This window comes from Podarcis pityusensis (genome assembly GCF_964106645.2).
Source record: "Podarcis pityusensis genome assembly, chromosome: 12".
Taxonomy (NCBI): Eukaryota; Metazoa; Chordata; class Lepidosauria; order Squamata; family Lacertidae; genus Podarcis; species Podarcis pityusensis.
In genome coordinates this window covers 56,852,637-56,869,408 of record NC_138037.1, presented here as the reverse complement: position 1 = coordinate 56,869,408, position 16,772 = coordinate 56,852,637, and the positions used below count along the sequence as shown (strand labels likewise).

Sequence of the window (16,772 nt, the reverse complement as noted above, 5' to 3'; positions counted from 1 at the left end):
AAAATGGTCAAAGGCCTGGAAACGATGCCTTATGAGGAACGGCTAAGGGAGCTGGGCATGTTTAGCCTGGAGAAGAGGAGGTTAAGGGGTGATATGATAGCCATGTTCAACTATATAAAAGGATGTCACATAGAGGAGGGAGAAAGGTTGTTTTCTGCTGCTCCAGAGAAGCGGACACGGAGCAATGGATCCAAACTACAAGAAAGAAGATTCCACCTAAACATTAGGAAGAACTTCCTGACAGTAAGAGCTGTTCGACAGTGGAATTTGCTGCCAAGGAGTGTGGTGGAGTCTCCTTCTTTGGAGGTCTTTAAGCAGAGGCTTGACAACCATATGTCAGGAGTGCTCTGATGGTGTTTCCTGCTTGGCAGGGGGTTGGACTCGATGGCCCTTGTGGTCTCTTCCAACTCTATGATTCTATGAATCTAAGTCATCAACACTTATACTGAGAGGTCCTGGTTGCTTAATTGTAAAATATGTTCAAAATTCTCCGTATGGTAACAGAATTTGGTACAAGTGAGCTAACAAAACTAGAACCAGGGTACACAGTCAGAAGAGTCATGTGGTATAGCTCTTCTTAGAGAGTACCACTTCAGGTTGCAAATGTGTCCTTATTTAAAAATAAGAACTTTGCACATAGGAAAGTAGCATGTTGGGAAAATGATACGCTAGCTTCCTCATCACCCTGTCGAGCTTTTGTTTTATGTGCATATTTTTTCTGTGTATGAGACAGCAGTATTCAAACTTGCAATCTCCCATCTGCAATGAAATGCTACAACCCTGCAAAAGCTGTCACAGCTGCAAAACCTTCTGTCTCTCTTCGCCCTCAAGCTCATCAGGGTAAAGTATTAATTAGCTAAGGAATTCTGGAATGATTTGCTCATTGTAGTAATTAATGACTTTGGTCTGCTGAAGCTAGTTAGTGGAACTGGCAATAGGATAAAAGGACATTCTGGATCCCTGCCACCAAAGGGATGGCAGAAGGATTTGTGTGTGTGTGCCACCTTTTTTATTGTGCTAGGCTGCCTAAGATATCCTTATTATGCACAGTTTTGATGAAATGCCTTTCACTTTAAGTCTATTACTCTTCTAGAATCTGGCTAGTAACCTGCAAAAGAAGATAAGCCTCATTTATTGTTGAAACTGTTTGTCTGTGTACCTTAACTGAAGGAGGAGCAGTGCAATTCTGAGTTCTGTAGACATTGTTATAATGTTATCCACTACAGTATCTTGTTTAAATAAAAAAAATCCTTCCAGTAGCACCTTTAAGACCAACTAAGTTAGTTCTTGGTATGAGCTTTCGTGTGCAAGCACACTTCTTCAGATACACTGAAACAGAAGTTGCCAGATCCTTCTGTTTCAGTGTATCTGAAGAAGTGTGCTTGCACACGAAAGCTCATACCAAGAACTAACTTAGTTGGTCTTAAAGGTGCTACTGGAAGGAATTTTTTTGTTTTGACTATGGCAGACCAACACGGCTACCCATCTGTAACTAGTATCTTGTTTGTTGGCTAAGTAAGAAAGTGTATTTGGCATGTCACAGTGAGTTCTAGCATAGTGTTCATCCAGATTTGGTGGTTTGTTTCTTCCACACACTAGTGGGGAGAAGCTGGGAGAAGCAAACTGGGCTTAATTTACTCATGCATTGCTAGCTATTGTCTGCAGCTTATTGTGACAGGCAAACACAGCCAGCTTACAAGGCGCAGGATTCAGCTTTTCTTAGTGCAGTTTTTGGATTTCTTAAGCACTTTTAAAAAAAGGCAGCATAGCTTATACATCCCCCGTTATCAGTACTGATGGTAGGTAAATGCTTGGTCTTTTGATTTATAGCAACAGCATAGCAACTTGTGGGGGAGAGTTGGGAAATAGAGTAAACCCTAAGTATATGTGCAAAGCTTTCAGTCTGCACTCTGATACGTGTTGGGGGCATTCTGAGCACTGTGCAGATAGCTTTAGTTGATATTACTAGAACAAGGTTTGTTCATACCTGTGTGAAGTACACTCTGGTTAGAGCGCTCTTATAGCTGGAAAATAACTTGATGAGCTAATAAAATACCACCTGACTTAATAACTTTTTTTCTCATCAAAGTTAATGAATACACAAGCTTTGAAGCAGTTTCTTTGGCAATAGTTTGAAAAGGGTGTGATATAGAGGCATAGGACAGAAGAGAGCACTGTGACTGTTAGTGACCGTAGGTACACACTGCTCAAGGAGCCATGTAGTTAAAGATCACTGATTAACCTTTTAAATGAAAAAAATCAATCTGCCTACTACTCACTCCAGTGAACTGCTGGTGGATTATTTTTCGTGTATTGACGACCCAAGATATCTTATATACAGCCTGCTGAGATATCGGCTTTTAAGCTTATGTATAATAACATGAGCTCTGAACCAGTTCCCAGTTCTTTGCTAGAGACTCTAGAATTTAAACTGGAACCTCATGGCCTGAAGGGAGGACCAGTACTAGTGGGCACTGCAAAAAGGCCTTCCCACTTCAAATTCAGGAGGAACCATGAGCTGCAATTTTTTGTCTATGTCCCATCACCACAAAACTCTGTATACTTGTATGCATTTTGTAACTAGTCCAAAATCAGAAAGTCAAAGAAAGTTATCACTTTCCTGTTTCCTATACAGTATCTTCATTACATGAAACAGCAGGTCTCCCAAGCAGTGAATCTCACACAGTACACACTTTAGCCTACTTCCAAATAAATAACACCCGGATTTTATAACTATAAATCAGACCTCAACACTTCAAGAACTTTCTGTGGACAGAATCTTGAGATCAGAATCTTGAGGAAACTCAGCTGCGCCTCCTCTGGCCACAGAGTGTGACTGTGCAAGTCCTTTGAGCCATCACTTTAATCAGTGACCTCATTTTAAAGTGTGATGCTTTTGTAATAGACCTTCATTTCACAGCATGGAGAACTATCTAATGACGATAAAGATAAAAGTAAAGGGACCCCTGACCATTAGGTCCAGTCGTGGCCGACTCTGGGGTTGCGGCGCTCATCTCGCTTTATTGGCCGAGGGAGCCGAAGTACAGCTTCCGGGTCATGTGGCCAGCATGGCTAAGCCACTTCTGGCGAACCAGAGCAGCGCACGGAAACACCGTATGGGGCACATTAAATACAATAGGCAGTTTCTTTACCTCTTTGTAGTGAAAACTGTCACAGAAAGGAAGGTTTCTGTTTACCAATCCACAAACCCTGTCTTCTGTTCTTTGGGTTTGACAATTTATGTTACTTTAAATTTTCTGTATATTTAACTCGTAACCCATTAGAGCAGGTCAGTAGCCATCTCATCAGAATGCAAGGTCAAATTGATAGTCATAGTTGAAAAACCTACTTTAAGTGTGTTCAGTGGTTTTGGCATGCCCAGTTGAACTTTCACCACCTGGTGATGCCTTGTAGCTTTTGAAAGTCCCCTCAGTTTCAAAATCAGTTTGCAGTGTGGTACGGAGTGTGTGTGAGTCTAGCCTTCTGAGAAAAACAAGTCAAAGTCCTCCTGGGCACTCAGAACTAGTTATACTATTATTTTAGCTTCAGTATATCTCATATTTATTTTCATATATGGAATCCTTTCTACAGATATTTCTAGGCACCATTTCGAAATTCTTATTCAGTGGTGCATTTTTTCAACAAAAACCTGTAGAGTGATCCGTCTCTCTCTCTGTATGCATTTTCACATTTGCACTGCACTTTTTGAAATACTATAATGTTGCTTGCCCAATTGTAATCAGTCATATAATGATTCATAATCTGTATCTTTTCTAGGAAGTTAGGGTCTTTAGGTAGATTAAGAATAAAATATAGCCTATCTCCTCAACATTAGGGCAGTGACTTCTCTGAATATTTGTTTGCTCATTGCAGGTTTATCTGGTAATGTTATTATTAGTTTTGTTTTGTTTTGTGTTTTGTTTTGTTTTTTGCCTTCTGTGTTTTTCATTAAGGGATTAGTGGCAGAAATAATAACTGAAGTTGGCAAGTATGCAGAGAAAGAAAATGTCATTTGCTTCATCCAAGTGTTCCTCTTCGTTTTCATTATACAAGTATGTTCTTAGGCTTTGTGCTGCCCAGAGTGGCTGGGGCCACCCACTCATGTGCAGCATACAAACAAACAAACAAACAAACAAACAAACAAACAGTCTCCTTGGGTGCTTTGAATAGTGTAAAGGTGATTAATAAACTTTTTAAAATGTGATAAGGAGAAAACAAAACCAGGTGGTATAGTAGTAGGCAAACTACTTGCCCATTATCTCCTAACTGCATTGGGAGAGTGGAAAATGCCTCATCACCTTTAATACTGCAAGGAAAGCATAGGGTGGGGGTTGTTTTTTAAAATATGTTCATTTATAATTTTCAGTTATAACAAATAAACATTTCAATAAAGAAATTAAAAAATTCTCACATATCAAACTTCGACTTCCCTCCCCCTCTTTCAGCGGTTCAATGAATTTACCCTCTTCCCCCCTTCTGCATATCCCAGTTAACTCTATTTATTTTTTTACTCATCTATTTCATATATGTTTTAAAAACTGCAATAATCCTGCTAATGTCTTGATTTGTTTACAATTTGTAAATATTCAGTAAATGATTTCCATTCCTTGATAAAAAGTCTGTTGTCTTGATTTCTTATTCTTCCAGTAAGTTTCGCCATTTCTGCATAGTGGATTAATTTCTCTAACCATTCTTCTTTCACCAGGACTTTTTCTTCTTCTTTACATTTTTGGGCAAATATCATTTTTGTGGCAGTGGTTGCATGCATAAATAAAATATTAGGGTCATTTTTTAAATGTTATCTATTTTTTTCAGAACTGCCATTAGTTATTCCTTCCAGTAGCACTTTAGAGACCAACTATGTTTGTTCTTCGTATGAGCTTTCGTGTGCATGCACACTTCTTCATGAAAGCTCATACCAATAACAAACTTAGTTGGTCTCTAAGGTGCTACTGGAAAGATTTTTTTTTATTTTGTTTCGACTACAGCAGACCAACACGGCCACCTACCAGTAACTGCCGTTAGTTACCGGTATGTGTCTCAAACAAACACTAATAAAACTGCAGACTATACCAAAACTATTCGCCAGAGCTCAGCAGAATGCATTCCAGGACTCAGAGGATGGGAGGAAATAAATGAAAATTGCTTTATTTCATCCTTAATTTAATAGCAAACATGGTTTACCATTAAATATGAACTATAGGTAAAGGTAAAGGTACCCCTGCCCATACGGGCCAGTCGTGTCCGACTCTAGGGTTGCGTGCTCATCTCGCTCTAGAGGCCGTGAGCTGGCGCCGTCCGAAAACACTTCCAGGTCACGTGGCCAGCGTGACGAAGCTGCAGCTGGCGAGCCAGCACCAGCGCAGCACACGGAAACGCCGTTTACCTTCCCACTATAAAGCGGTCCCTATTTATCTACTTGCATTTAAGAGTGCTTTCGAACTGCTAGGTGGGCAGGAGCTGGGACCGAACGACGGGAGCTCACCCCGCCGCGGGGATTCGAACCGCCGACCATACGATCGGCAAGTCCTAGGCACTGAGGTTTTACCCACAGCGCCAACCACGTCCCTTAAATATGAACTATATAGGCTGTGATTTGGAATTTCATTTGAACTGTCACCCTACAGTTATCAACTGAGACTGTTTACTGACAACTCTGGAAGAAAACCAGGACTGCTCGCCCCACCTATTATGCTAGCCCTGGTTCTACATTGGCATAGTCTCTGGCACCTTGTAGATTGAAAGAAGTACCTTCTTGTGTGCTTGTAATAATGTGGACAATGCCCCATCCCTTCTCCAAATTGCTGGTGGCAATGCTGTGCAATGTGTTCTTTTGCTGTGCTGTGGCTTGTTCTGCGTTTGATCTGGAGCAAGCTGTATTAGTAAACCAATCATAACATTTCAGGTGCTTTTAAATGAATAAAAAGTTTAATTTTGTAATTGATCCGATTGTAGTTAGAGTAGCAGAAATGTATAAAAACCCTTCAGCAATGTTTACTCTTTGGTTAGGCTGTGAAGGAGAGGAAGGATGTCTAGAAACTAGAATTTCTAGTTTCTTTGCGTGTAAGTCCCATTGCAAAGAAGTCAAGGTTCATCCCCAAAGGAGAGAAATGATTTATTAGGTTTGGATAATAAGTTCAGCTTGTAAAAATGCATGCACAATTCAAAATAACAGTTCTCTCTGTGAGCTATGGAATACTCTGCCTTTTAATCTCCATCAAAGCTGGAAGGGAGACAATAATATTTCTGGCATAAAATCAAAGGGGTTTGATAGCTGCAGCTCCTATTGAAGGAGTGCTAATAAGGAAATGACCCAGAGACAGCATATAAGGAAGCAAAACAGAAGGTTGCACAGCTTGAATAAAGCAGCATCTTTTAATATTTGAAGTGTGTTGTTTTTTGCAAGCAAGTCATGACCTTTTTGGACTAAAGACAATTTAAAACTACTGTTGTTTCAGGTGTAAGCATGCTTTGCTTAGGTGCAATTTTCTCACTGTGCAATGATGTTGTGATACAGAGAGGCAGAAGAAAACCTGATGGGTTTATAAAAAATATTTTCTTACAGACTCTTTATTTTTGCCTCTGATTATTATATCATAGCATACATAAGCCTTATCTGTCAAGGGCTAGCCCAAATATAAACAACAGTACTGCAATGGGGATGTGTATATGGTGTGGGGGGGTGGATATAGAAATACTAAAATTAAAAGTTGAAATGTGTGTGAGAAAGTTGCATTTGCAAGTGAACCATGAGAGAAAGAATGAAATGTGTACAGGAGCTATTGCTATAACTGATAAGGACAAAGGGAGAGGGAGAAAGCTGCTATGCCTCAGGATTAAACTATCCATCATCATCATCATCATCATCATCATCATTTTTGTATGCCGCCTTTCCATAGTTAAAACCTTGCTGAAGACAACTTACAACATTACAGTCTTGTCCCACTATAAAACCAAGAGCCCAGGTGCTTGCAGACCACTTTTCAAACGGATTCTCTTTCAAAGATGACTCATCATTCTCCTTGCCATGTGTGCAGATAATCTGCAAACCACAGTAAAACTTGAGGGGACATGTTCGTGCTTTTTGAGTCTGTGAAGTGATGGACTGTACTTCGAAGTCATAACTCTTTCCCCAACAATCGGTGTAGTGGAAAATACAAGGACCATGTATCCATTCTGTTCAAATGATTTGTTCCGTTAGGAGGAAGGGAGGAGGAATCTTCTGTATGTTTTTATATTATAACATGATCTGAAGCAGGCAGGTGTTGTCCAACGAAGCTTTTCTGGACAAATAACAGTTCATGCAAATGCTTAACTTGTACAATCAGTGCAGTTTCAAAAGATTCTTCCTCCTCTCAGAAGAGACAGTTTTCTGTGAGTTCTCACCTACAGTGTTTGAAGTAGCACTTGACATTTCCCAGTTGCTACCATTAGCTGCTGGATCCATACATGAAACCTAAACTTCTAGAGGAAGCCATGATCCACCCTGGCTGTGGAGACAAAATGAAAGTTGTACACACGAGAGAAAATTAGCCTACAAGCCCCTGTATGAATAACAATAGAAAATACCAGCCTCCTCAGCTGAGGAATTCTATTCCCAGTGAAGGCTTGCCAAAGTCAAATTCAAGTGAAAGAGCAGCTGTTATTGTCATAGACATGTTCCAGGCAATAATTGCAAACCTCATGGTTCACTGCTTACAAATTGTGATTCACATGCAAGCAGTTTTTGGTGTCTGTTGGTTTGCTCCATGACAATCTTATTTGAACTGTACTCACGGTCTTCTGGAAGAAACATAAAACTATGGCTCTACACGGCAAGGAATAAGCTGGCACTGACATAGGTTTTTAGGTATCTTGTGTGGAGGGGTTTTGTTTTCAGTATGTTATCTGCTTCTTAGGGATGGGAGAGGCTGGAGATTGAACTTTATAGATGTACAAGGATGAAGGCACTTTAGGGATTTTGCTGCTTATAGAAGAACACAAGCTGTGTTCTTTTTCATTTAGCTTTATGAAACTTGTTATTAAATGTGAATAGCAAATCACTGACCATAGAAAATACACTTCCTCTTCCACTTCTCCCTACTTTTGCCAAGCCAATGTTTGCATTTGGCTTGGTAAACACTGTTTTTGCTTATAAATATAATATTAAGTCTGTCAGGTTAGCTGTGATTAATTATTAGCCAAAGAGTGACGGAAAAGAAAGCAGAGGCTCGGGACCAAGATGAGTAGAGTTCTGAATAGTTTGAGATAGTAAACCCAGAAGGAAGATTATGCCTCTACATGTTGCTCACAGAGCAAGCTCTGACGCAGATATGGGTGGTTTGATGTCCTGCTGTGTTTGCATTTTGAATTGAGAGCCTCCCATAACTTTGCACAAGAGTGTGCTTAGGTGATGTTTGAACAGGAAATTGTAATGTACAGAACACCTCAATTCTGAATAAAAAGGAAATGAATCACAGGTTCATCGTCATTCTTGTGTTACCAGCTCAATCGCGTGTCAAGCCCCCAGGCCCTGCAGTTCCCTTTGACACACAGAGTCAAATTTTAAGGTTTATGGGATAAAATAGGCCACAACTTTATCAGTTACAGATGTGAGCAGTTTGGCTTCGGCATTCATAGAATCATAGAGTTGGAAGAGACCACAAGGGCCATCGAGTCCAACCCCCTGCCAAGCAGGAAACACCATCCGAGCACTCCTGACATGTGGTTGTCAAGCCTCTGCTTAAAGACCTCCAAAGAAGGAGACTCCACCACACTCCTTGGCAGCAAATTCCACTGTCAAACAGCTCTTACTGTCAGGAAGTTCTTCCTAATGTTTAGGTGGAATCTTCTTTCTTGTAGTTTGGATCCATTGCTCCGTGTCCGCTTCTCTGGAGCAGCAGAAAACAACCTTTCTCCCTCCTCTATGTGACATCCTTTTATATATTTGAACATGGCTATCATATCACCCCTTAACCTCCTCTTCTCCAGGCTAAACATGCCCAGCTCCCTTAGCCGTTCCTCATAAGGCATCGTTTCCAGGCCTTTGACCATTTTGGTTGCCCTCCTCTGGACACGTTCCAGTTTGTCAGTGTCCTTCTTGAACTGTGGTGCCCAGAACTGGACACAGTACTCCAGGTGAGGTCTGACCAGAGCAGAATACAGTGGCACTATTACTTCCCTTGATCTAGATGCTATACTCCTATTGATGCAGCCCAGAATTGCATTGGCTTTTTTAGCTGCCGCGTCACACTGTTGGCTCATGTCAAGTTTGTGGTCAACCAAGACTCCTAGATCCTTTTCACATGTACTTTTCACATTGGGTGAAGCCAGACTATATCTCAACTCCCGCCTGTCTGCAGGGAGTCCAGCTAAGGGTAAACCACCAGTAGGAGGAGCCCTGTGACTTACATCAGATGAGGGGTCCCTGTTGGGGTTGTGGCATGGCCCTAGCCCACATCCAGGCATCGGACAGGATCCACACCCACACACCCCACATCCCTTTAACAGGATGCCCTTATTGAGGAGGGGCAGGCGGAGGCTACAACCTCCCCACCATTAAACAAAGGCTTACCCAATGCCTAACCACCACTCAAGCCCAAATGGCTTGCTGCCAACACCCTCATGCCTGCAGCCAATCTCTGATGCCATCTCCAGTATCATTCACCTGGGTATTATTTCCAACATCAGAGAGATGAATGCCATTGGAACAAAGCCTCCTGGTTGAAAGTGGTGGCAGGGTGTCGTATCACATGGCCATTCAAATGCTGCATCTTCTGTGCGACTGCACGGTTAGCTTTCTAGCACTATTGATTGCTACCAGGTATGGACAGTCACACCAACAATGCCTCTCCAAAACCTGGGACCAGAATAAGGTTAAGTCTGGGTATAGGGCAGCAAGCTTGTCAAAGTCCTCTTTGAAGTTCCAGCTGAACAACCAATGCATCAGGGGGCCCATGCAGTGCGGCTCTGGCCATCACAATGGGCATGAATTCATGTCATATCACATCAACCTTCTTTGGGAGCCCCAGGCTGTTTCCCCTGCCAGTAGCGATGGCAAACATGCCGGACCAATGGGCTATGCTGTGTCCCACTAACCAGATATTGATCGCAGGGGTGCCTGAAAATGAAAGAGCGACAGGGTGTGGTTATTGAGGTTTTCTTCCAGATGTATCTTCTGTTGGCATTAGATCTCCAACAGCCTATATCCTTAATCCTGTCTGTGGGGAGGTCCAAATCCTAAAGGAATTGTTTATGCTGTAGTAGTTCTTTTAATCCGACTGATCATTCTTGTGCTGTGCGCCAACGTCAAAAACATCTTTGTGACCTTGTATGTGAAAGTGATCACACAAAATGAAACATCAAAAACATTTTGTTACTTTTGCCCTAGTCAATTAAAGGTTACGTGTGAAAATTCATTTGAAAGAATCAACACTGTATTCTCACCTTAGTTAAAGATTGAAAAGAGTTCTGAATGTTGAAAATGTGGTAAGAGTTGATAAATAACTACTACACCAAGCCTTCACTTCAGAGAAGAAACACATTTTATTAGTTTTGCTATTAGCAACATTCCTTTAAAATGTGTAAAAAAATGCTTTGCTGGATCAGACCAAAGTCCTGTTCTAGTCCAGCATCCTTTTTTAAAAAAACCACACACAATCTTTTTACTGATTTTCAATTTTTAACGAATTATACCAAATTAATACAATTTAAACCATTTCCCCCATAAAACTGGCTCCCATGTCCATTCTTTGATGTGTCCATAAATTCATCTTATGGCTGCTTCAGAATCCCATTCTCTCTTTAAAACTCCACATTCCCAATAATTCTCTTATTTTTACAATGGTTTTTAATTTTTATTATTATTTTTTATTATTAATTTTTATTACTTTATTCACCAACTATCCATTTTTCAATTCCTGCATGTATATTAGTTAAACATATTTTCTTTATGTGTGCATGCATATTGCTTTCAATCCATGATTATATCAAATTTAATTATTAATCATCCAGTCCACTTTGTCAAACTCCTTCCATTCACATGCCGCTTTCAATAACTGTCCATGTTTTGATTTTTGCCATAAACACGCCTTCTCCAACTTGTCTCAGAAGATCTGCTGCCAGCCAGAGCCTCAGGAATCTCAAGGTCACACATGTGACTCCACTTCACAAAGGAGGAGATCATATTTCCTTAGATAGCTATTACACTCTCTTCCTCTCCTCCTTACAATCCGAATCACAGTCGGAGATTTCCCCACTAGACCATTTGCAGTTTTTCCTGAGAGCTCCTCCTGCTCTCAACAGACCTGATAATCCTCCAACAGCATTGAAAATTGTAATCTGCACCTTTAGGTATTTATAACATCGTCATTTACATTGCATCTTTAGATGTTATAGTCTTTCAAAGTCCCATGAAGTCAATTAGAGGTGGGCTGTTCTTCTCCCCACAACTCCAACACCAACCCCCTTCTTCACCGTCTCAAAGCAATTACCAAAGTAGCTCAAATCTTCACACACCCAGTTTTAGCTCACAAACATCCAGCCTCATAAATCTCTTTTAATGTACCTTAATTAAAGTGTGTGTTTTTTTAAGCCAGAGAAGGTAGATTTTAACCCTCATATATAGTAGTAGTAAAAAATAAGAATAACACTACCTCTCTTTTATCCATTCTCTGCTATGGCAGGAATTGTAAATCAGACCTTATTCCTTCCATTTGATAGTTGAATTAAAATGGCATCTTGTTAGTAACATCTTGAATGGACCACTCCTTCTGGTTTTAATCCAATATTCTGAATTGTAAAGGTGCCTGGCCATTATAGGAGATGGACATGGAGACTGCCTTATCTCGTCAAAGAGTTTGAGGCCCAGCATCCCCTTCCCCTTCCACCTGACACTTGGCAGAGGAGTTCTCCAGGACGTCCACGGGTACCCCAGCCTTCTGAATACCCTCGGGAGTTACAGGGAGCATTCCACCCTCGGGAAGCCCTCCTCCGCCTGCCTGAGTCTCTCCCGCTAGTGGGAGAGCTGCACACCAGAGATCTTGCAGACTGGAACACGAAGCCACTAGTCTAGCATCCTGTTCCCACAATGGCAAGCCCATAAGGGTGATATGAGGGCAATAGCTTTCTCCCAGCATGATGCCTCTGCTCCTTGAGGCAGCATATAGCCATCATGAATAATAGCCATTGACACCTTTAAACTTTGTGAATTTTATCTAGTCCCTTTTAAAGTTAAGTTGGCCACCACCAAAACGTGTTTAACTCTCCCCATCAGCCACTCAGACAATCCCCTCTGATGCATTGTTAGATCATGGTCTCTTTCTCTGCAGTTGGTTACATGTGCATCAAGAGCTTGAAACAGGACCTTTGTGTCAGGCAATGACCCACCACTCTGTGGGTCTCTAAACCTGTTGGTTGATACAGAAGTGATCCTAGCCAGCCAGGTCTGCCAGAAGGCACTTAGATGCTCTGCATTCAATTGGTCTGGGTGACTGGCTGCTGAGGCAAGCAAATGGGGTCTCTGTCTGCCATGGCTGACTTCTTGCCAGCAATATTGCAGATAATGTGCCCCTTCCCAAGTAAAGAAAAAATAGACTTTGCACCACTGGGCACCTGGCAGTGATTATACACAGGTCTATTTCCACCATTGTGGTTGACATGAAGTGGAGCACTGTTTTAATTTTAGATATATTAAAATAGCCTTCTACCTGATTGGAGAATTGAGTCCCCCACCCCTGGCAAAGTAAGTGCTTTGATGAGTTAAGCAGGTGATATACAAAATTACAATTTGCATTTCCCATAGATGAACTTAAGTGCTATTCTTCTTAAATAAGTTTAAAATAGCTCTCTGTGTGTGGCGTTCTGCCTTTGCCGTATAGGTAATAATAGAATGTGAGAGACACACTAATCCCCCCCCTTACCCATAATAACCTTAATTGTTAACGTGTAGAGCTATTAGTCATTCTACACTGAAAATGAGTAATTAGATCTCTTGGAATAAATTTGGGTTCCCAGCCAAAACCATGTCAGTGCAATAAACCTTACACATTGGGCACCTTGAAGTTTATGTTGAAGATTGAAACACAAAGCAGTAAAGACTTTTGGTGGGCTTTCTGGTTTTACTTTCCTTGTTGCTATATTGATACTGCTATTGATCCTATATATTCGTTTCATTACTTCACTCCCGTTTAATATGTAAATGATTATATTGTTTTGCTGCTGCTTTTTATTGCTTTAGGGTATGATTTGTAAGTCATTTGAATACTGTTCCATAGAAAACAAGCTTTAAAATATTTTAAGCAAAGGCAGCTAGATACAGTACAGTTGACTAAAATGTGTTATCCCACTTCATTACAACTGGGCGTTTTTCTTCAGGTTGGTGCTTCAGTTTGTAAATGCCCCCAAATCCATTCTGTTTATCTCAAGTGGTTGGCCACTGTGAAAACAAGAGCGTAGAAGTTGGTGGGCCTTTGGTCTGATCCAGCAGCTTCAGGGCTCTTCTTGTGTCACGTAGGCAATAATTTACACATCTTCAGTAGGAGAACCAGATAAAGTTCCCCAACTACAAAAATACTAACAATTTTACTTTAAGGAAGCATGCTTTCTACTATTAGAATGCACAAAACCACAAAGCGTGGTATTGTATTGTCACGTTGTTGGATACTCAAATGATTTCTAAGGCAGCAGTCATAAACTCTGCATGTAATAATAATAATAATAATAATAATAATAATAATATGTTTATACCCCACCCACCCGGCTGGGTTTCCCCAGCCACTCTGGGTGGCTCTGCCATTCTGCTGGCAGTAAGTCCTGACTTCTTTCTTCTTCTCTCCTCTACAGTTTGCCAAGGAACCAGCAACAAGCTGACACAGCTTTCAAGTGTGGATGAGCACTACAATAGTCTGAAGAGAATGTATGAAGGCTGCGAGGTGGTGCTTGGCAATCTAGAAATCACACACGTGAATCACACCTATAACCTTACTTTCTTGAGGGTAAGTGCAATGAGTCGTATTTCTCTGGTTCAGATGAAGTTGAGAAAAATGAATGCATGTTGTAACCTAAGGAAGCAGCAACGTCCACCTTAGTCAGCAACTAGGTTTGGTTTGCTTTTTTTGAGGAGGCACTTTGTCAAAGACCAAATTCCTCCTCCTAAAATATCATCCTGCCACATCCTGTTGTCATACGAACTGCTTGTTCACACCACTCTCTTGCTTTTGGAATAAGCAGCTGGAGTCTCTGAGTAATAGAGCAAAGGCAGGTTGGAGGGTCTTTCTAGGAGTGAGCCCCAAACACACACATTTTTGCTGCGCGTGCCAAGGATTCCAGCTATTGGGAATTGTTGTACTTCAAACAAACTAATACTTTACACAGAAGGCCTAGAAACTCCTGGGCTGATGTGTACATACACGTATGTTTTCTATTTGCTGTTGGCAAAATAAGCTCCCCTGGAATAATTTGGCTTGTTCCAACTCGTGCATTTAGCACTAAACCGTAATCTGCTTTACAATGCTATGTGAGTACAGAAGACATTTTATAGTCTTCAGTTGTACTGTTGAATAACATCAAAATACTTTTATAGACAACCCACAAAACACAAATGAAATAAAGCTACAAATTGTAAGATGCGTAAAAGCCCCCTGATAAAAACTGCATTAAAAAGGAACATGTAAAGCTGACTCCTCCTTAATTATTATAATCTATTACTTTCTGGATCTACCCTCTGAAAGCTTGAAGCATGCAAAGTTTTCATATATGTATTTATATCATGTTTATTATGATTACTTGACTCACCACTGAGTGGCAAGAAAAATCGGATATAAATTTGGATAAGATGGATGAAAGATTTCTTTCACTTCTGGTACACAGAGTGTTCTTCCCAAGAAGAGCCTATATTAGCATAACTTAGCCACAAAGTTAGGGCTCTTCTTTTAGTGATATGCCAAGGTGTTGTAATGATTAGCTGTGACCAGATGTTTTTATTAGTTGTGGCCATATCTGGGTTTGTAGAATCATTAATCCCTGTTCTGGTGACTGCTTTATTGCTTACTGACTTCAGTCAGCATTTTGTTGGTTCTGTCATTCATTGTGTGTCAAGGCTTCGTGACCACCCCGTTCTCTGAGGGTTAAAAACTATACAGTACACAGTATGTTTGTTTTATGGGATCAAATAAGGCCACAACTTTATTGGTTACAGATGTCTAGGTTTGGCCATAGGCATTGAGGTAAGCCACTGTGAATATCACTCCAGCCTGTCTGCTGGCAGTGTCTCTAAGGGTGAAGCCAGCCGACAGGGAACGCCCTATGACCTACGTCAAATCTGGCCATCCCCCAAGTGGTTTCCGTTGGTGGAGTGGAATGGCCCTGGCCCCCGTCTGGGTATTGGACAGGAGCTATTCCTCCCAGATCCTTTTAACAGGATACCCTTACCCGTGGAGGGGCGGGTGGAGGCTGCAGCCTACCCTCCATTAAAGATCTAAGCTTACCCAATGCCTGTCTGCCAATCGAGCTATTATCGGTTTGCTGCTAATCCTCCTGATCGAATGTGATGGTAGGCTGATGGATCACCCGACCCCCAGAGTGATCAACCCTGCATCTGATCACAACATTGGCCTGCTTTCTGGCCCGATTGAAGCTAGCAGGGTTGAGACTACCACATCAACACTGCCTTTCCAACCAGTGTGACCAAAGAATGGTTATGATAGGGAACGATGTCAAGAATCTTTCTAAGTCCTCAATTACATACCAAGTGACGTCTATGGTCTTCCAAGGGCCCAAGTCATTCTCCCCCAGTTGGATGACAATTGCATCCAGGGGTGGGGGGTAGCAAGATCTTAGATGTAGGCATGAATTCCTGCCACTTCATTCCACACCTCATAAACCAGGAAATCTGGACACCAGGTGCCAATCCAAGGTTGCTGCCTTTTCCAGTGGAAACTACCTGTGGAAGTACCTGGGGCAAGTACCTATGGAATGATAAAAAGTGGAAAGAGGCATCCAAAATATATTATATAAATGCATCTTTATGAATCAAGTGCTGTAAGAATCTAGAAACGTGTTTAGAAGCCCTATCTCAAGTATAGGGCCAGTATGCTGGCTAGTAGTCTATTACTAAAAAATAAAATGCCCCTATGTTGCAGCCATAGAACACATCCACCAGGAAAAAAAGCATACTAGGGATATTGTGCCTCCATCAATTTACTGAAGAGGTTTTGAAATAATTTTGTTTCTGCTAGAAGACACCACCTTTCTTAATTTGTCTTCAGAAGTAACCATGTATCATTTGAAATAAGTACAGGCAGTGACCATTTTTTGTGTGTCCGATTGACGTGCAATCACACACATGCTTGTCACTGCTGACCTGGAAGTGGCCAAAAAAAAGGGGGCGGGCTTATGCACACTCCATCAGTGTGTGCAGGGATCAGGAATGGAACCTCCATGCAAAATGATCACCACCTGTACAGAATTTAATTTCTTTCTCGTTTGCTTGTTTTCTTAAATATTATTAGCTAACATAAAATGAGTAATGGGAAAAACCTCAAGATTAATGACTAATAATATCTGCCTTCCTGTTGTCTATCCTCCAGAGTATACAAGAGGTGGCTGGTTACGTGCTTATAGCAATAAACACAGTGAAAAGTATTCCTTTGGAGAATCTCCAGATAATCCGAGGGAACACCCTTTATGAAAATGCTGCGTTGGCAGTTTTACTAAATTACAACGATGTCAGGGGGCTTGAGGAGCTGCCAATGAGACGCTTAGCAGGTGAGTTATTCAGGATGGAAGGGGGCAAA

At 41.2% G+C, this 16,772-nt stretch overlaps 1 protein-coding gene across 2 annotated transcripts in view; it reads left to right on the top strand.

The window, feature by feature from the left end:
• The window catches only part of EGFR (epidermal growth factor receptor), a 147,048-nt gene that overhangs the window by 80,371 nt on the left and 49,905 nt on the right, over window positions 1–16,772 (top strand). For both annotated transcript variants that reach the window (XM_080975747.1, XM_080975746.1), the window contains exons 2-3: window positions 13,822–13,973; window positions 16,566–16,743. In XM_080975747.1, the coding sequence (XP_080831873.1) occupies window positions 13,822–13,973; window positions 16,566–16,743 (330 nt within the window). The remainder of the gene's footprint in view (window positions 1–13,821; window positions 13,974–16,565; window positions 16,744–16,772) is intronic.